The sequence below is a fragment of the Salmo salar genome, chromosome ssa13, assembly GCF_905237065.1.
Source record: "Salmo salar chromosome ssa13, Ssal_v3.1, whole genome shotgun sequence".
In the NCBI taxonomy this organism is placed as follows: domain Eukaryota; kingdom Metazoa; phylum Chordata; class Actinopteri; order Salmoniformes; family Salmonidae; genus Salmo; species Salmo salar.
Window position 1 is genome coordinate 28,011,016 of NC_059454.1, and position 20,680 is coordinate 28,031,695.

The 20,680-nt window shown below is 43.7% G+C and overlaps 1 protein-coding gene across 5 annotated transcripts; it reads right to left on the minus strand.

Moving 5' to 3' along the window:
• Positions 1 to 16: 16 nt before the first annotated feature.
• On the minus strand, positions 17 to 20,508 carry LOC106566798 (WD repeat-containing protein on Y chromosome). 5 transcript variants are annotated; one of them, XM_045693097.1, is made up of 24 exons: positions 20,224 to 20,508; positions 19,954 to 20,101; positions 19,561 to 19,679; positions 18,259 to 18,362; positions 17,185 to 17,371; positions 12,434 to 12,551; positions 11,056 to 11,126; positions 10,186 to 10,316; positions 9,815 to 9,882; positions 9,486 to 9,634; positions 9,161 to 9,298; positions 8,839 to 8,946; positions 8,476 to 8,703; positions 8,300 to 8,370; positions 7,918 to 8,122; positions 6,366 to 6,584; positions 6,033 to 6,167; positions 5,657 to 5,872; positions 5,363 to 5,512; positions 4,286 to 4,454; positions 3,650 to 3,782; positions 3,226 to 3,397; positions 2,909 to 3,007; positions 17 to 342 (listed from the first exon to the last, which is right to left on the minus strand). In XM_045693097.1, exons 1-24 carry the CDS (start codon positions 20,305 to 20,307, stop codon positions 109 to 111), a joined length of 3,456 nt encoding a protein of 1,151 aa, XP_045549053.1. In that variant the 5' UTR covers positions 20,308 to 20,508; the 3' UTR covers positions 17 to 108. The 5 variants fall into 5 exon arrangements, 4 of the variants coding, with proteins under 4 accessions (XP_045549053.1, XP_045549056.1, XP_045549055.1 ...); XM_045693100.1 differs by lacking the exons at positions 19,561 to 19,679; positions 20,224 to 20,508 and having other exon boundaries at positions 19,954 to 20,097; XM_045693098.1 differs by lacking the exons at positions 17 to 342; positions 2,909 to 3,007 and having other exon boundaries at positions 3,235 to 3,477.
• Positions 20,509 to 20,680: the final 172 nt, after the last annotated feature.

Genomic DNA, 20,680 nt, shown 5'->3' on the forward strand with positions numbered 1-20,680 from the left:
ATTGAATAACATCACAGTAATTACCCAAATTGTGTATTGAAACAGTTCATCCAGAAACAGGGAGAAATAACAGGTAAAACCAATGGACAATTGCAGCTACTCAGTTCCCTAGGCGATGCTGCTGCCTCCCCTGGTCTGCTGTTTGGGAGCAATAGACTTCCTGCGCGCCCCTTTGGCAGAGCTGAAGCGTACATGAGCGCCACGCTTGTTGTTCCTCTTCTGCTTGCCCAGCATGTCAGCCCCGTCCTGGGTCTTCTGCTGCTGCTCCTTCAGTAGCTCAGGCACCGGAGGCTGGATGATGGGCAGCAGGGATGTGCAGGGCATCGACTTGTACACCCGTAGCTGCAATGGACAATGAAGAATGTTAGAGTAGGAGCTGAATACACACAGAATTTGTATTTTTGTCTCCTGTGAGGCTTTACATTTTTACATTTTACATTTTAGTCATTTAGCAGACGCTCTTATCCAGAGCGACTTACAGTAGTGATTGCATACAATTCATACATTTCATTTTAATTACAAGCATTTTTTTTTTTGTACTGGCCCCCCGTGGGAATCGAACCCACAACCCTGGTGTTGCAAACACCATGCTCTACCAACTGAGCCACAGTTGACAAGCATTGAGTCTTGCTGTATATAATGTGACATTATGAGGTAAATCCTCCAGGGTTGGGGTCAATTCCTGTTTAATTTTAAATTAAATTGTTGAAGTCACTAATGAAGTGGAGAATTCACATTGAATTAAATTCAAATTAACAATCTTCAAGTTATGGAATTTACATTAGACTCCCTGAATTGGGAAAATCATTTAATCTTTGGAATTGAATATGTGTACATTTCCCAGTAATTGAAATGAATGACCTTAGTATAAAAAAAATCACTGCAGGTGTTAAATAATTTCAACATGTTTTTATATATTTCCAGCTAGGCAGTCTGAACAGTGACATGATCAGCCTGAGGGAATTTAATTCAAATTGGGATTTGTGGAATTGTCGGGGATATTGAATTGGGAATTTAATTATTGGAATTGACCCAACATTGGAATTGAGAGGAAATTCATTCTCTCTGAATTCAAAGACTGACCTGGAATTTTAAGTAATTAAATGGAATTTACAGGGAGAGCCCAGCTAGCACACTTGGTTCCTTGAAAGTTGTGGGAACGCACATTTTTGGATTCCCATTGGTTCAGGGAGCGAAGCCATAGGTTTCCTAACCAGTGAAACTGAACGTTTTTTTTAAACGTTCTGAGAATGGAAATAAAACATGTTTTGCCTGTTCTGGGAACATTCATTTGTAGGTTGCAGGGAAGTCAGAACATTTTACTATGGTTCCCAGAATGTTTTCCTGGGAAGTTTTAACGTTCTGAGAACGGAAATTATAAGTTATTTGAAGGTTATTGAATAACTTAACTTTCACTGAATGTTTCAATAAGACACTGCTAACGTTGTTTGGGTTCAACTGTTTTGAACTTCAAGCACAGGTATGACACAGAAATGAATTTACTTATGCATTAATCATGCAAACACATTTTTTATTGTGGCACGTGTCAGTGAGATTCAAACCTATGATCTCTTCTATATACCTGGAATTAGTCCACTGTTCCACCAGGATGGTGTTCTTAAAAGTCATACAAAGCTGTTCATTTTAATCTACTCAAAACAGACCCCATTTCAAAGGAAATAAGCACTCTAAGATCAGGCGCGGCAAATTAGTAGGCGCGGCAAATTAGTGGGCGCAGCAAACACACCTGAACACGCTTAAGATGGAGGATAGAGTGTTTTGTTGATGCTGAGAATGGAATGCATGTTTTTAAATCACCTTCTTAGAATGTTCTTTTTATGGAAAGTGCTTAATGTTCTGACAACATGACTTTAAATAGAACCACGAGGAAACCTGCAGAAAACGTTATGCTGAAGTACTGAAATTCCCACAGAAAAACTTTGTTTCTTAAATGTTCTCAGAACAATGAGAACATTACTTTAAAATAGAACCACGAGGAAACGTTATGCTGAAGCAAGCGGTACTGGAGCACCTAGTCTGGGACCAAAAGGCTCCTGAATAGCTTCTACCCCCAAGCCATAAGGCTACTCAACAGTTAATCAAATGGCTTCCCGGACTATTTGCATTGACCCGCTTTTTATTTGCACTGACTCTCTTGCACCGGCTCTATGCACACTCACTGGACTCTACCCACACATACTACACTGACACTCCAACACACACCCACCCACGCACAAATATTGACGCCACATGCACGCACACTCTTTCACATATGCTGCTGCTACTCTGTTTATTATCAAACCTGATTGCCTACCCCTACCTACATATCACAAGAGGTTGGTGGCATCTTAATTGGGGAGGACAGGCTCGAGGTAATGGCTGTAGCGGAACGGTATCAAATACATGGTTTCCATGTGCTGATAACATTGCATTTACTGTATTACCTCTACCTCTTATCCCCGCATATTGACTCGGTACCGGTACTCCTTGAATATAGTCTCGTTGTTATTTTATTGTGTTACTATTTTTTAACTCTACATTGTTGGGAAAGGGCTCATAAGTAAGCATTTCACAGTAAAGTCTACACCTGTTGTATTCGACGTAACAAATAAAATTATTTGTTTTGAAGTACCAAAATTCCCACCTAAGAAACATATGGTTCTCAGAACATTATGTGCTAGCTGGGTATCCTGCACTATTCCCAGAATGCTGTAGGAAGGTTGTATGTAAAATAACCATAGGATAACCACACGCTCACCAAGCTCTAAGAAACATATGGTTCTTAGAACGTTATGCGACAGCTGGGAGGTAATTGAATAAGAATTGAATTTGTGGAATTTACCCCAATCCTAATAGTCTCATGCGGAGGAACAAGGAAATGGTCATGGTAAAAATGGGAAGCTCCCACCTGCTCTCGGCTGCTAAAGGACACCTGGAGGTCTGGGGGACAGGAGGGAAGGTGGTGCCTCAGTTTCTGCTTGTAGGCAAGCCCCAGGATGGAACTCGTCTACAGGGGAAATACAACATATAGATCAGTAAGTAATGCTCTCTCACACCTAAACCCAACCACACCTTAGAGTGCTATATAATGTTCAAATCAAATTTGATTGATTTGAAAGTAAGATTGTGGAACTAACAATTCAATGTGATATAGCTGGCCGTATATATGGAGCACCTATGTATCCCCACTATCCAGTACCCTGTTGTCATCCTCCTGCCACTCACCTGTTTGCCCTTCTCTTGCCAGTGCTGCCAGGTCTCCTCGATCTGGTCGTTGCTGTACTGGGCGATGCGTGGGTCGGCTGGCACCAGCTCCTGCAGGTCAGAGGCAGTGCTGGCCATGGCTGTATGCCGGAGCTTCTGCTGGGTCAGTGTCTCCAGGATACGCTTGGCACAGCTGTTTAGTTTTTTGGGCTCAGTTCAGTATATCTTTATCGTCACAGGTGGGCAATGTGTGCAGCATTTGAAATGTAAAACCTTAGAGCCACAACACACAATACAAGAAATAGGAAAAGCATGTAGGCTTACTGTATAGTAGGACATGTTTACATCAAAAACCAATGGCTCAGCAATGCACTCACAATAGAGGAGTCACAGTGAGACCAAAAACTCCCACGTTGCACTTTGCCCTTTGGGGTTTGAGACTCACTTCCAGTGGGGTTGTGTTCCCTGGTTGAGCACTTTGAGGGTCTGGCAGGAGCCAACCCTCCTCAGGTCCACTGGCAGTTCCCAGGGGAAGGCATGGGGGTCTCCCACACGCCACTGGGCCTGGCCAAACGTGCCTGAAGGAAACACTTCTAGTTAGCGTGACATTACCTCTACCCTAGCCTCCAACCAGCCATGTGCATCTATCCTCTATTATGACTGATAGCTCAAACAATGTATTGTGATTATATTTCACTGTACAGATGTGATTCAATAAAAAAATATTTTTAAAAAGACTAATAGCAAGACCCCCACTGATAGAGCCCCCACCCCCCCAATGTCCTAAAAGCATTTCACTGTTACGGAGCATGTGTCGAATAAAACTTGAAATGATACAATTTCCATCTAGGTGCTTTTGAAACAAGAGCACACAGGGCAGCAGGTACACTAGCGGTTAAGAGCGTTGGGCCACTAACCGAAAGATTGCAGAGTCAAATCCCAGAGCCGACTAAGTGAAAAACCTTTGATGTCCCCTTGAGCAAGGCACTTAACCCTATTTACTCCTGAAGTCGCTCTGGATAAGAGCGTCTGGTAAAATGTAAAACAGAGAATGCAACAGGCCCACATGAGAGCACCATACCTATGTAGCTGCCAGCGATTGTCCACAGTCGCACATTACAGTCCAGGCTGGCGGTGACAATGAGGCGGAAACGTTCCACGTACTCCAGACTAACGATGCCCTTCAGGTGACCCCGCCAGGAGCTGAGGAGGGGCGGAGGGGTAAGGGAGATGCTCCAGCCATCCACCACCTGGACAAGTGGAAACCGTGAAGAATGAATTAATAAATGAGACAGGGTTATAAACTCTACAATCCTCTTTGATTGGAATTAAATGGATAATGTGGTGAAAATAATATCCATGTACACTGAGTGTATAAAATATGAACAAATGCTCTTTCCATGACAGTGTAGATGAAGGAGAGGAGACCGGTTAAAGAAGGATTTTTAAACCTTGAGACAATTGAAATATTGGATTGTGTATGTGTGCCATTCAGAGGGTGAATGGGCAAGACAAAATATTCAAGTGCCTTTATTGTAGGAGGGGCCATGCGCAGTGGTTTGTGTCAAGAACTGCAACGTTGCTGGGTTTTTCATGCTCAACAGTTTCCCATGTGTATCAAGAATGGTCCATCACCCAAAGGACATCCAGCCAACTTGACACAACTGTGGGAAGCCTTGGAGTAAACATGGGCCAGCATCCCTGTGGAACGCTTTTGACACCTTGTAGAGTCCATGCCCTGACAAATTAAGGCTGTTCTAAGGGCGAAAGAGGGTGCAACTCAATATTAGGAAGGTGTTCTTAATGTTTTGTACACTCTATTAATTAGTCAGTGAGAAAGCAACAATGGATTTGTTGCCATGTATTTTCAATACTTATTTCCCAGAAAGCCACTGAAATCAACATGTAATATTTGTCTGAACAGGGTTGTGTGCGGTAGGCACAAAGCAGAGAAAACGTTTTAAAATGGAGGATGTGCTACAGAAACTTGCATAACACTGGTATCAGTCTTCTGTTGCAAAACATTTCACTACAGTGTGCCATACAGAACATAACTGATTTTGTAACCATCCATCTCCTCCTACTCTCACCCACCAAATTAGAATACTAGAAAGGTTTATAACGTGTTACTCTAGTATGTTCTCTCTCTATGCTGCACCTCGGTTCTCTTCTCCACCTTCATCCTGCGAGGCCCAGTCACCTTACAGTACCTGGGGATGAGGCTGGGCAGATGAATGGCCTTTTCCAGAGGGGCCATCCCCTCCCGCTCCCCTTGCATACAGAAGCAGTACCTCTCTATGTCCCACAGCTGGAGAGGAGGATACAAAGTGTTAACTGTAAGTTGCTTCGGATAAGCGTTTGCTAGCAGCTAAACAACCATATTCTCATATATCGTAACATTCTGATATGGGAACGTCTGCACTACTAATCCTCTATGATTCTTCCGACCAACCATGATGTAGCCGGTGCTGTCCCCAGTTAGCAGCATCTGGTCTTGCAGATCAGTGGACATGGTGCTGATGGCCGTGCCCTCGGAGTGGACCGCCCGGAACTTGCCCAGCAGCCCCCCAAGGTGGTGGATGGACCAGGCGTACACGTAGCCGTCAGCTGCACTGGTCAGCAGGATGGCTGTGTTAGGGCTCCGCTCCCTGGTTCCCAGGAAAAGAGCCTGAAGGAGTGAAGGAGGGGATTTGTGTGTGTTCAACAACTTTGTTGGTACTTGTTACATCATTGTGACCTGATCTGCTGTCGTGGGAATATTGCTCAGTGTCTGAGGGTGTACAATACTGCATCCACAGATTCTCACTGACTGGTCCATTAGCCCATACCTTCTCCACAGCCAGTCTGGGTTTCTCTAACTCTTTTGCACTGATCGGCTGAGGTTTGCCGCTCTTGCACCGCTGCTTTGGCGACTTCTTCTGATGAGTTTTCTCATTTTCTTTCTCAGCGCCTGACTCCTCCTCCTGGAGGGGTCAAACAAGGTCAAATATCAACTAAGAGAGAAGCCAATGGGAGGTTTAGAAGCAGGTTTGGGGTCAATTCAGTTTTCAATTCAGGCAAATAATACATCCTCATTGAAAACACACAGCGATTTATTTTTTCAATTCACTTTATGAATGGACCTTAACCCTGGTCAGCAGTTATGGGTCAGAATGTCTCACCTGGATCATCTCAGGGGTGCTGCTGCAAGAGCCGTCCTTGTCCTCTTGAGGAGAGCGGGGATGAGGTTGGGGTGCACCGGGCCCCACTGAGACCCCCTGGCTGGACGGGGAGACTGTGGGCTCCCCTCTGTCCTCTGATGAATCTGTCCATTCGCTCTCATCAAACGAGCCCTTAGACTCTGACGCCTCAAATCTGTCAAAAGCTGACCTGTCAATCACCTGGAAGGCAGGATTGGGCAACAAAAACATGATAATTTAGCCTTCTAGCATAGTGGTTTTCAAACTTTACTTGCCCAGGGACCCCCTGCCCAGGCAAACTAGCATCCCAGGGACCCCCATCATATGTTAGCAAAAAATAAATAAACTTGCGTCTTGTAGCCTGCGGCTATGGAACCCTGACCTGTTCACCGGATGTGCTACCTTGTCCCTGACCTGCTGTTTTCGACTCTCTCTCTCTCTACCGCACCTGCTGTCTCTCACACTAAATGCTCGGCTATAAGAAGCCAACTGACATTTACTCCTGTGCTGACCTGTTGCACCCTCTACAACCACTGTGTTGATGATGATTATGATTTGACCCAGCTGGTCATCTATGAATGTTTGAACATCTTGGCCATGTACTGTTATAAATCTCAACCCGGCGCAGCCAGAAGAGGACTGGCCACCCCTCAGAGCCTGGTTCCTCTCTAGGTTTCTTCCTAGGTTCCTGCCTTTCTAGGGAGTTTTTCCTAGCCACCATGCTTCTACATCTGCATTGCTTGCTGTTTGGGGTTTTAGGCTGGGTTTCTGTACAGCACTTTGTTACTTCGGCTGATGTAAAAAGGGCTTTATAAATACATTTGATTGATTGATTATCAGGTGAATGATAATGGCAAGTAGAAGTACTCAACATTTTAAAATGAGTAGACTTGGTACAACAGTTTCATTATTTTGACCTCCACACACTTAATTGGAAGAGGAAGTGTAAACTTTAACATAACCTATTAGCTAGAAAGGTATCTTGGCAGCTGAGAAAATATTTAGCTCACATCTAGCAATTCTACACAGTTTGGCATAGAGCTGAGAGACAATTTTGCAGTTTTAAAGTCAATTTCCTACAATTCTATGCATTGTTAGTTCTCAAAAATGGTATTATAAAAAACAATATATAGTTCAATATCTTTTCTGGATGCTTTCTATCCGGTTTGGTCGTTTAAGTTAACACTGAAAATTACCATTTAAACTGGCCGCCTAAGAATTAGTGACCAATTTCCTCCATATTAAACGGATAATTTGAGATTGTGGTGTGATGCCGATTTTAGCATTGTTAGCATTGGCTCGTGAAACTACATATAACTTCCTTCAAACTGGACGCAGACATAAAAATGGCATTCTGTTGTAGCTAGAAATATTCATAAAATAATACTTTGTCCAAATAATACAAATAATATTTTTTTAAATTACGCTGACCCACTGCAGTACCTCTGCGTACCCTAGGGGCCATGGACCCCAGTTTGAAACCCCTTGTTCTAGGGGATTGGTCAAAAAGGAAGTATGATCACTATCCCCTCACCCGATTGGGCAGCAGTGGTCGCGAACTTTCGCAGGCGTTGAAGCGGCAGAAGGCCCGCCCCGAGTCAATGTTCCATACGATGATGTCACCACTGTAGGAGGCGGTCACAAGCATCTTGTTGCCGTGGGCATGCATGGAGTAGATATCCTCGGCATGGTACTGGTTCCAGATACTGTACTCCATCTCCATATCCTCCTTCACATCCCTGGCAACCACAGCAACAACCACAGTCCATCAGAGGAGACTTAAAAAGGTACACTCAGCAATACAACATCATCCAGCATGAAGTTGTTCCGAAGTGTATGATGTCGTCACATTACTCAGTATACATTTAACCCTGCAGACTTTACTGACACATGGTATCGATGGGAGGTGTACTCACAAGTACCACATGACCCTTTTGCTCCAGCCGGACACATATATCCTTTGGTTGATGTAAATGACCCCCGTCACCTGGAAAAAGAGCAGGGTCAGATTTTCTTATCCCCCTATTGGATACGGCTGAAGGAAGGTAGGCTAGCTACTGATCCCTGATCTGTAGTTAGGCGTAACTTCTACCTCGTTATCATTCAGTATGGGGAGTGTAGCTAGTAGCGCTCCGTTGTTGAAGTTCCACAGGCGCAGGCTACCATCCTTGGAGCCCGTGATGAGGCGGCGCTTGGGCCCGTCAAACGTCATGGCCGTCACCTCCACCGCCTTCTCCGGGGATGTCTGGAATTGCATGATCTTCTCCCCAGTCAGGATTTCCCACACACTCACCACGCCGTTATGACAGCCACTCACTACCTGGAACAGAGAGAAGGCAGGCACATTGGGGTTCAAATGGGACAGAACGTTATTCTTTCATTCATCTCTTAATGAATGAGTTATTTGTTCATTCATCCAGCATCCTGGTGTTTTAGAGTATACCCAACAACTCACCTGTTTGAAGTTGGTGTTATAGAGAGCTGTACACAGGGGCTGCTCATGGGATGTCTGTAGCTTGTGAACAGTATCCACATCATCCACCACTCCATGTAGAACCCCTATCTGCACAAAGATTGTCGTTATAATAGGCAAAAAAAAAAGCATCGCTGTTGATGCTAGAGTAGCTGTAACATATTTGTGTGAGACAATAAATCGCATTTGCATGGCTTCCTCGATGCCCATTAGCGGACCACTAATCCACCGCTAATCTTCCTAGGGCCTTGATTACCCTTTTATGTGTCCTACAGTATGTGAATGAACAAGGTGGGGAGCCTACCAGGAAGGTGGCCAGCACCAGGGTGTTGGTGTCTCTGTTGTAGTGGACACTGGAGATAGGGAAGCGACTCATGGTCACATTCCTGGAGTGGATGTTCTGGAGACAGGCACAGTCCTGCAGGTCCCACACACGCACATTCTGAGACCAATAGAGACACAGACAGAGAATAGGAAAGAAAACAGTGTGATCATGTGCGTGAAATCAAGCAGTGCTTCTCTTACATTCATGGCAATTCTTGCTCATCACATTTCTCATAACATGACTTCAAGTAATCCTGATCACCGAGTAACCAGAGACCGTAGATCAGGTTTGTCCCCAGACAGACCTTGTCCTTGGAGATGCTGATGATCTTGTTGTCGCTGCTGTTGACCACGATGTGTGTGATGGCTGTGGAGTGGCCCTTCATCTGAGAGGTGGCACAGTTGTTCACGTACGGGTTCCATATCCTCACAATGCGGTCAAAGCCTCCAGTCACTATGACAGGGATTCACATTGAAAACACAACCCTTGACAGTAAAAAAAAAAATGTAAGAAACAAAAATGTAGGTGGTGAAAAAAAGACTGCTGATATTTTTGCACAAACATAACCCAAATTACTAATTGCCTTATTATTAGACTTTAGTGAAGGAGGATTCATCCTAATCAATCTCTTACCCAGAATGTTAAACTCGGGAGAGTAGTCAAAGCAGAGGATTCCCTTTCTCAGCTGAAAGAATGAGTTGCTATGATGGAGAAAGAACAGTCACTTTTGGAAACAAATTGTATTCCTAAACATTTAGTACTTTTGTGAAAATGAGCAAAATGCTACTGTAACAATCAGGGCTCTTATTCAGTGTCTTAAAATTAGGACTTTTAAAGGGCAGCTGATCCTAGATCAGCACTCAAAAACGCTTTGTGAATATGGGCCCTGTTCCTCTGTACAGTCGACAGAGATACAGATATGTGTGAGTGGAATAAGGTAGAAGAGAGAGTTCCTGGACCACTATGAAGGAGCATGCACTGTGTGCAGGGCAGGGGGAACGTACTGGATTTTAGCCTTCTGAGAGTGGGGCACAGTGGTGAGAACCATGGAAGTTTGGTCAGATGCACAGCAGGTGGCGACAGCGTTTAACTCCGGTAGAAAGCGGATCTGATGGCACCAGTTATTGTGCAGGGCCTGGGGGGGGGGGGGTGTGTGGCACAGAAGCATGAAAATAAGAGATACAGTAATGGTGTGAAAAAGGTAGGATACTGATAAAATAAGAGACCAATGTAATAAATAGGCAATAGAGTAGTGTAATAAAGGCTGCTGAGAGGGAAATGAAGGCACATGTGGTCTAATGGAAGTATGTGGTCTACTGAAGTCGATCAGTCCATCTTCCGGCCCCAGGCTCCCTCCTGACAAGCAGGCTATCATCTTCGACCTGATTAGTATGTATTAGTCAGTGATAGGGTCACAGATGGGTAATGGGACAGTCCCATTGTGACAGACTGATCCATCACAGAGGTAGACACTCTCTCCATAACCCCATCCCCTTCTCCATCTCTCACAATGCTGTCATCCCTTTCTTTTTCCTTCCTCTCCAACAGATGTAAAACTGTGTTGACTATTATAAAAATAGAGACCTTATCATTAACGTTATTTGCATCAAATCCTTTACATCTCTGCAAAACTCTGGAGCAGGAGAGAGGGTTACCGTCCACCCAAATCTTCATTCCAGTCCTAAAGATCTACTGTTGGGTAGACATTCATTCAAAAGCCTACAGTAACAGACCCTAATTCAGCATAATTGTAAGTGAAGACCTTAATTAGTTAAATATTTGAATCAAGTGTTACTGCTGGGCTATAACAAAACCCATGCACAGATTTCTGCTCTTAGACTGACCAGAATAATTGCCTTTGTAGAGCAACGTACCACTTTGAAACACAGGAAATACTTGGAGGTGTTCTTCAACAGAGCTGGAACAGGGATGCGGCAATTCCCCCCTGAGACAGAGAGAGGGAGGGTAACCATCCACCCAACTAGCTGAGAACCATCATAAGGTGAAGAGAAAGGGTTTAATTATGTACAGTGAAGGGAGTGTTGGAACAGGACAGGGAGGGTTAGTACCAGACTTAAAGGCCCCGCTGTTGAACAGTCCATACTGGAGCACATCACTGGAGATGAAGACAGACACATAACCCTCAATGTCCCCTATCGAAAACACTGCTTTGGTTCCATCTGACCTGGACAGACATATAGACAGCCAGACAGTGTGGGAAATTAGCCTTACACAACAAAAATGCATCGTTAACAGATCATCCCTTCGACTGACCTGATGTTTTATCTAAATGTGTGATGCCCTGTAGCCAGTGTCATACCAGTAATTGAAAGTCCTAGACAATGTCCTATCAGCAGTGGTGTAAAGTACTTATGTAAAAATACTTACAAGTACTACTTAAGTCGTTTTTTTGGGGTATCTGTACTTTTTACTCCATACATTTTCCTTGACACCCAACAGTACTCGTTACATTTCGAATGCTTAGCAGGACAGGAAAATGGTCCAAATCATACACATCAAGAGAACATCCATGGTCATCCCTACCATCTTTTATCTGGCAGACTCCCTAAACACAAATGCTTCATTTTAAATTATGTCTGAGTGTGTGCCCCTGGCTATCAGTAAATTTAAAAACAAGAACATCGTGCCATCTGATTTGCTTAATATAAGGAATCTGAAATTATTTACACTTTTACTTTTGATACTTAAGTATATTTTAGCAATTATTCACTTGATACTTAAGTATATTTAAAACCAAATACTTTTAGGACTTTTACTCAAGTAGTATTTTACTGGGTGACTTTCACTTGAGTAATTTTTTATTAAGGCATCTTTACTTTTACTCAAGTATGACAAATCAGGTACTTTTTCCACCACTGCCTAACAGTAATCTAAAAACATAGCCATTGCCCTATCAGTAATATAAGTTACTAGACTAGCTAGTGCCCGGAAAGCCAATGCACTTGCCAATGCCCTACCAGTAATCCATGACAACCACGTAGCCCTCCAGTCCAGTCAGAGAGAATACAATGTCACACTTGCTGGCGCTGATGTCATAAAACTCTAACACACAGACAGGCATATTACACAGAGAAACACATTAAATAATGTCTAAAGCTATACAAACTGAAAGCAAGGGATGTTAAATTGCTACTACCGAATCTGGTCTGATTTGGTTCAGGGTTAATTACAATTCTTAGACACACACACCCTCACATGCACTTGCTGCAGGCTCCACACATGCATACACACCAACGTCTCGTCCGGTGGAGGCGATGGCCAGGAGGTTAAGGTTGCTCAAGCAGATCATGTCGGTTACCCAGATCTGTTGGATGGAGGTGGAGGGGGGGGCTCGTTTCAGCTGGTCCAACTGATAGAGGACAGACAGAGGAGGAAGGTCAAGTCAGTAGACCACTAGAACCACACATACACTACCGTTCAAAAGTTTGGGATCACTTAGATATGTCCTTGTTTTCCATGAAAACATACATGAAATGAGTTGCAAAATGAATAGGAAATATAGTCAAGACGTTGACAAGATTATAAATAAGGATTTTTTATTGAAATATGTGTCCTTCAAACTTCGCTTTTGTCAAAGAATCCTCCATTTGCAGCAATTACAGCCTTGCAGACCTTTGGCATTCTAGTTGTCAATTTGTTGAGGTAATCTGAAGAGATTTCACCCCATGCTTCATGAAGCACCTCCCACAAGTTGGATTGGCTTGATGGGCACTTCTTACGTACCATACGGTCAAGCTGCTCCCACAACAGCTCAATAGGGTTGAGATCCTGTGACTGTGCTGGGCACTCCATTATTGACAGAATACCAGCTAACTGCTTCTTCCTTAAACAATTCGTGCATAGTTTGGAGCTATGCTTTGGGTCATTGTCCTTATGGAGGAAATTGGCTCCAATTAAGCGCCGTCCACAGGGTATGTCGATGCAAAATGGAGTGATAGCCTTCCTTCTTCAAGATCCCCATTACCCTGTACAAATCTCCCACTTTACCACCACCAAAGCACCCCCAGACCATCACATTGCCTCCACCATGCTTGACAGATGGCGTCAAGCACTCCTCCAGCATCTTTTCAGTGTCTCACGAATGTTCTTCTTTATGATCCAAACACCTCAAACTTAGATTCGTCCTCTGTCCAGTGTCTGTTATTTTGCCCATCTTAATTTATTTTAGGGATTCACATTGGAAACACAACCCTTCTTTTAACTTTGTAATTCATTTATCTACACATAGTAAAGATTTGACAGTAAAAGTGAGAAACAAATGTAGGTGGTGAAAAAAGACTGCTGATATTTTTGCACAAACATAACCCACATTTCTAATTGCCTCACTTTAGTGAAAGAGGATTCATCAATCTCTTACCCAGAATGTTAAACTCGGGAGAGTAGTCAAAGCAGAGGATTCCCTTCCTCAGCTGAAAGAATGAGTTGCTATGATGGAGAAAGAACACAGTCACTTTGGGAAACAAATTGTATTCCTAAACATTTAGTACTTTTGTGAAAATGAGCCAGTCTGAGATATGCCTTTTTCTTTGCAACTCTGCCTAGAAGGCCAGCATCCAGGAGTCTCCTCACGGTTGACGTTGAGACTGGTGTTTTGCGGGAACTATTTAATGAAGCTGCCAGTTAAGGACTTGTGAGGCATCTGTTTCTCATACTAGACACTAATGTACTTGTCCTCTTGCTCAGTTGTGCACCGGGGCCTCCCACTCTTTCTATTCTGGTTAGTGCCAGTTTGCGCTGTTCTGTGAAGGGAGTACACAGCGTTGTACGAGATCTTCAGTTTCTTGGCAGTTTCTCGCATGGAATAGTCTTCATTTCTCAGAACAAGAATAGACTGAAGAGTTTCAGAGTTTTTAGCCTGTAATCAAACTTTTAAAAAATGCAGATGTTCCAGACACTCAACTAGTTTAAAGGCCAGTTCTATTGCTTCTTTAAATCAGCACAACCATTTTCAGCTGTGCTAACATAATTGCAAAAGGGTTTTCTAATGTTTAATTAGCCTTTTAAAATAATAAACTTAGCTAACACAACATGCCATTGGAACACAGGAGTGATGGTTGCTGATAATGGGCAGTTTCCAGCTACAATAGTCATTTACAACATTAACAATGTCTATGTCTGTATTTCTGATCAATTTAATGTTATTTTATATGGAGAAAAAGTAATATATATAACAAAAAGTGATTTTCTTTAAAAAATAAGGACATTTCTAAGTGACCCCAAACTTTTGAACGGTAGTGTACATACACACATATATATTTAGTTGAAGTCGGAAGTTTACATACACCTTAGCCAAATACATTTAAACTCCGTTTTTTCACAAATCCTGACATGTAATCCTAGTTAAAATTCACTGTCTTAGGTCAGTTAGGATCACCACTTTATTTTAAGAATGTGAAATGTCAGAATAATAGTAGAGAGAATGATTTCAGCTTTTATTTCTTTCATCACATTCCCAGTAGGTCAGAAGTCTGCATACACACAATTAGTATTTGGTAGCATAGCCTTTAAATTGTTTAACTTGGGTCAAACATTTCAGGTAGCCTTCCACAAGCATCCCACAATAAGTTGGGTGAATTTTGGCCCATTCCTCCTGACAGAGCTGGTGTAACTGAGTCAGGTTTGTAGGCCTCCTTGCTCGCACACGCTTTTTCAGTTCTGCCCACAAATTTTCTATAGGATTGAGGTCAGGACTTTGTGATGGCCACTCCAATACCTTGACTTTGTTGTCCTGAAGCCATTTTGCCACAACCATGGAAGTATGCTTGGGGTCATTGTCCATTTGGAAGACCCATTTGCGACCAAGCTTTAACTGATGTCTTGAGATGTTGTTTCAATATATCCACATAATTTTTCCCTCATGATGCCATCTATTTTGTGAAGTGCACCAGTCCCTCCTGAAGCAAAGCACCCACACAACATGATGCTGCCACCCCCATGCTTCACGGTTGGGATGGTGTTCTTGGGGTTGTACTCATTCTTCGTCTTCCTCAACACGGCGAGTGGAGTTTAGACCAAAAAGCTCTATTTTTGTCTCATCAGACCACATGACCTTCTCCCATTCCTCCTCTGGATCATCCAGATGGTCATTGGCAAACTTCAGACGGGCCTGGACATGCGCTGGCTTGAGCAGGGGGACCTTGCGTGCGCTGCAGGATTTTAATCCATGACGGCGTAGTGTGTTACTAATGGTTTTCTTTGAGACTGTGGTCCCAGCTCTTTTCAGGTCATTGACCAGGTCCTGCTGTGTAGTTCTGGGCTTATCCCTCACCTTTCTCATGATCATTGATGCCCCACGAGGTGAGATCTTGCATGGAGCCCCAGACCGAGGGTGATTGACAGTCATCTTGAACTTCTTCCATTTTCTAATAATTGCGCCAACAGTTGTTGCCTTCTCACCAAGCTGCTTGCCTATTGTCCTGTAGCCCATCCCAGCCTTGTGCAGGTCTACAATTTTATCCCTGATGTCCTTACACAGCTCTCTGGTCTTGGCCATTGTGGAGAGGTTGGAGTCTGTTTGATTGAGTGTGTGGACAGGTGTCTTTTATACAGGTAACGAGTTCAAACAGGTGCAGTTAATACAGGTAATGAGTGGAGAACAGGAGGGCTTCTTAAAGAAAAACTAACAGGTCTGTGAGAGCCGGAATTCTTACTGGTTGGTAGGTGATCAAATACTTATGTCATGCAATAAAATGCAAATGAATTACTTTAAAAAAATCATACAATGTGATTTTCTGGATTTTTGTTTTAGATTCCGTCTCTCACAGTTGAAGTGTACCTATGATAAAAATTACAGACCTCTACATGCTTTGTAAGTAGGAAAACCTGCAAAATCGGCAGTGTATCAAATACTTGTTCTCCCCACTGTATATAAAAAAGCGATAATGTTGAGGTTTCAACTTAAAGCATTATGTGATATACACGGAGTATACAAAACATTAGGAACACTTTCCTAATATTGAGTTGCACCCCCCCCTCCCTATTTTGACCTCAGAACAGCCTCAATTCGCTGGGGCATGGACTCTAAGGTGTCGAAAGCATTCCACAGGGATGATGGCCCATGTTGACTCCCACAGTTGTGTCAAGTTGGCTAGATGTCTTTTGGGTGGTGGACCAATTCTTGATACACACAGGAAACTGTGGAGCGTGAAAAAAGCAGTAGCGTTGCAGCTGTTGACACAAACCTGGCACCTACTACCATACCCTGTTCAAAGGCACTTAAATAGAAGTCTTGCCCATTCACTCTCTGAATGGCACACATACACAATCCATGTCTCAATTGTCTCAAGGCATAAAAATCCTTCTTTAACCCATCTACTCCCCTTCCTCTACACTGACTGAAGTGGATTTAACAGGTGACATCAATAAGGGATCATAGCTTTCACCTGGTCAGTCTATCATGGAAAGAGCAGCTGTTCTTAATATTTTGTGTATAGACCACTAATCCCATGTAATAAGGTTTAAGTAAGACACCTGCTTGGTGCATTGGTCTTCTGGATCACATTACAGAGATAGCATCCCATGCAAGATTCAGAAGGTTTAGATATACTGAGATGTTGGTAATCTTGGTCAGCCTTTACAGAAGCAGTGGTTTTAACAGAGCCCATGGAGAGACGAGGCAATCCGCCTACGGTGTCCTCAGTGGCCCGCCCAATCAGACGGGTGATGTGTGGCACCACCTGTCCCCGTAGAGCTGAACTATGCCGGTCTGATTTATTTCCATGGCAGGTGTCTACTTTATATCCATGGATGAGTCATTGTGGCCAATTTTAAAATAGACATGGTGGTGACAGGACATCCATCCTTCTCTATGGAAGAGCAGCATCAACTCAATTTCAACTCAATTTCATCCTACCATGCAATGCACTGAATACCTCTCTCCTCAGTCTAACCTCTGAAGGGAAGTACTCTGGTGTTTTAAGTGCGCACACACACAAAGATGCACTTGTACACACACAGTGGCGTGCACACACAGACACACTCACGTTGACAGTGCGTGTCAGTTTGAACCTCTCGCTCCAGTAGTTGAGGATGCCGTCTCTGCTGACAGACAGGTAGCGTCCCAGCTGGGCGCGGGTTTTGGGCACGGCCCTGCCCTGCCCCCCGTTCTTCTCTGCCTGGGGGGTCTGGAAGGGGTAGAACTGCAGCCGAACGATGGGCTCACAGTGGGCACTGCAGAGAACCAGAAAGAAACCACACAGACCTCACAAACCACCAAGACATCAGTCAAAAGAACAAAACCTGTGTCTGGATTATTGGACATTTAGGATTCAGAGTATTTTGTTTGTCAAATATACACGAGAAAAAAAGTGGCAAGCTGCAATATTTCTAAAGACCTGTTCTCCAACGATACCATTAAATGACATTATCTTAGCCATTCTCTGGTGATATTTATAGACTGCCTTTCTCCATGTCTCCTACAGTCAGAAAATAGACCCCAGGGGGACTGGATGCCTGTGATCTCAGATAGACACACCGTGAGTAAGGAGAGTAGCAGCGCTGTGTCATCTACGGACATGAGTCACTGACACAGACAGGGGGGATGCATGCATGGCCACACTAGACACACACAACCCCGTAGACAGAGAATAGGAAAGAAAGCATACACTTGAGAGAACAGAAGAATGCAAAGGGCGTGGGTGTAAAGAGTGGGGGTTAGAAAGTACTTGGGAGATTCATGGCCAAAATCCTTGGACCCTTTGAATAATTCACATTTGAAACTACAAAAGGCGCTGTTATATGCAAATAATCTCTTTCACCCTCTCCACACACATACAACTGGGGAGTAGTTGTCCTAGCCAACGATAATGGGAACCATCCATGTCTATCGGAGAGCAACCACGTGTCTCACATACAGCAGTAGCATCCCATCCTTCTCCGGTCTCCCAGGCATGGCACCGTACCATGACAACACACCTAACCCAGGGTCGAATTAACGGACTGAAACAGAGAGGGACTGCTTGGACTTTTCCAATAAAACGCTTGTTTTTGTTTTCCATTGCAAAACGTTTTGCTACGTGGTGCCGTAATGAATAGGATCCAAGTGAGAGAGCACTTACACAGGGACGATCTTTAGAGGTTTGGGGAAGTAGAGGGGACGGTTCTGCTTCTGTAGGGAGTCCTTCTCCCTGTACTCCAGCAGCATGTAGTTTAGATACTCATCCTACAGGCAGACAGGCACACATCATGAGCTACTGTATGTCCAATGACGAATAAGAAATGGTACCCTACTCCCCACGTGTGCTAGAGTAGGGAATAGTGTGTCATTTTGAATGCATGAAAAAGAAAATTGCACTCTAGGAGCTCAGACGGAATCATTTTATAACCAATGTTCCGACAGCCAAGCTGTCTTCATCAGAGTATAATGATCAACACTGCAGATCACTAGTTAATATAGTTTGAAAGCACACACACACACACACACACACACACGTCCATAATCAAAGCTAGCTGTGGGTTGATTTCATTGGTTGATTCACAGATGTAAATAGACATAAGTCATGAATGGATAACATGTGATCATAAATACAATTTGACTACATAAGCCTACAAACATTTATAATGATAGCAAAAACACAATAGCTTCAGATCAAACTCTACATTGAATGTGCAGCTCTGCTTTTCTTTTTAAAGTGTTCTACTCTGCTAGCCAGCACCTTTTCTAAGCATTTCTGTGCCTTCATTGGATGCAGCCATCAAGTATGGAGAAAGGTGGAGTTTTAAAAATATTGCTCACTGCTTGTGAGCATAGAGGTTTGCCAAAAAGTCTAATGATCCATGGGTTTCATGAGCAAGCTGCCTGTGGATGTATTCATATAGGGAGTAAATGTTGTAAAACCATCGGTGAGGAATTTAGAATCATACACAACTCCATTTGAAACTAAAACAATGAGATAATGTGTTATTCAAATAAGTCCTTTCTCCCTCTGGAGTGGTCTGCCCCCTGTGGATGTTGCATTCCAGTCTTGTCTAGTAGGAGTCTGGCCTGGATCAGTGTGTGTGTGGGTGTGGGGGGGGGGGTATTCAGTCTTCAGGCATTTAGATAAGAGATTCCCACCACAGTCACCCCGTGTCTCAGCACACAGACTGGCCCTCTGTCTAGTAACAGAGGGATCATCATAAATAATGGTTCGGGGTGGCAGCAGGGGGTTTGAGTCAGAGGGGGCTCACTGAGAGACGAGTGGCGCTCTTTGGGACACACCCACTGGAGCATGTAAAAAGCCTGAGGACGTAATTTGACTCTTTATCCCCCTAGTCCCAATTACGCCCCACTATGTACCCATTAACCCATACACAGAGAAATATAAAAGGCCTTTGTTTTTTTACGATCCTCAAAACTACCAGCTTGGCCAGACACCCACCCAGTCCACACCGCCGTCACAGTTGGTGTCCACCTTCATGAAGATAATGTCCACATCTTCATCATCAATGTCACCCATGATCTTCTTGATTGCCTCACGAAACTCTTCCATATCCAATCCTTTCAGCGAGGGAGAGAAAGAGAGAGGAGAAAGGATAATAGTGTTGAACCATGGTTGTATTTCTGATCATGCCACAACGCATCTTCAGACGGTGTTGAAAACGAGTACAGCGATGGCACTGCTATAGTCAGGAGGCTTTCATGAGGAGTGAGACATCAGAACGGTAACCTTGTCTCCAGGTTAATTTCTACCGCATATAGATAGAGAAATCCACTAGCTTGACTTCTATCAGAACTGGATCAACGGGAGATGAGAGGCACGAAATCTATGTACCTCCCCCCCCGTCGGTGTCTGCTTCATGGAACATGGCCTCAATCCGTTGAAGGTGCTCCTCGTTGATCTGGTCCTCCACACGTCCCTGGTTCCTCTTCTCGCCCTCCTCTGGGGAGCCACTCTTGGTGCACCCGCTGCCAGCAGTCGGCTACACAACACAAGGGACGGGATAGAAGGAATAACAGTACGACATCTTTTACAACCAGACAATAAGACCAAGAAAAATACAGTAGAAGGGTCTGTAATGTACAAGCGGTCTTTACACAATACCTGTGGTCCATTTTGTTTGTGCTTGTCTCCATCAGTAGGGGAGCTGGAAGCAAAGTTACTTATGCAGACAATTGTGATAAACATTTACAAAATGATGATCCTCAGTGTAAATGGCTAGACAGACATCTTATCACTCAATGCACATACCAGGCCTCTGAAGATCCTTTCTCCATCATGTTGGTATTTCTGCCCTGGGCCGAAGTACTTCCCATGACTAACATTAGGCCATATGGCTGGTTTGTTGTTGTCGTCTCAAGGGTTTTCAACAATTGAGTTTCACTAAATAATTGACATTCCAGAATAATGCACACTCTTTATGATGTCACAGCAATGGAATTCCAATCTGGCAAGTTGACCTGGAAATGGTCATGTGAATTTCAAATTCTGAACTAGGACTGCTTGTTTTGTCAACTTAATAAAACAGACCTTTTCTGCCATTTATCACCTTTATGTTAGA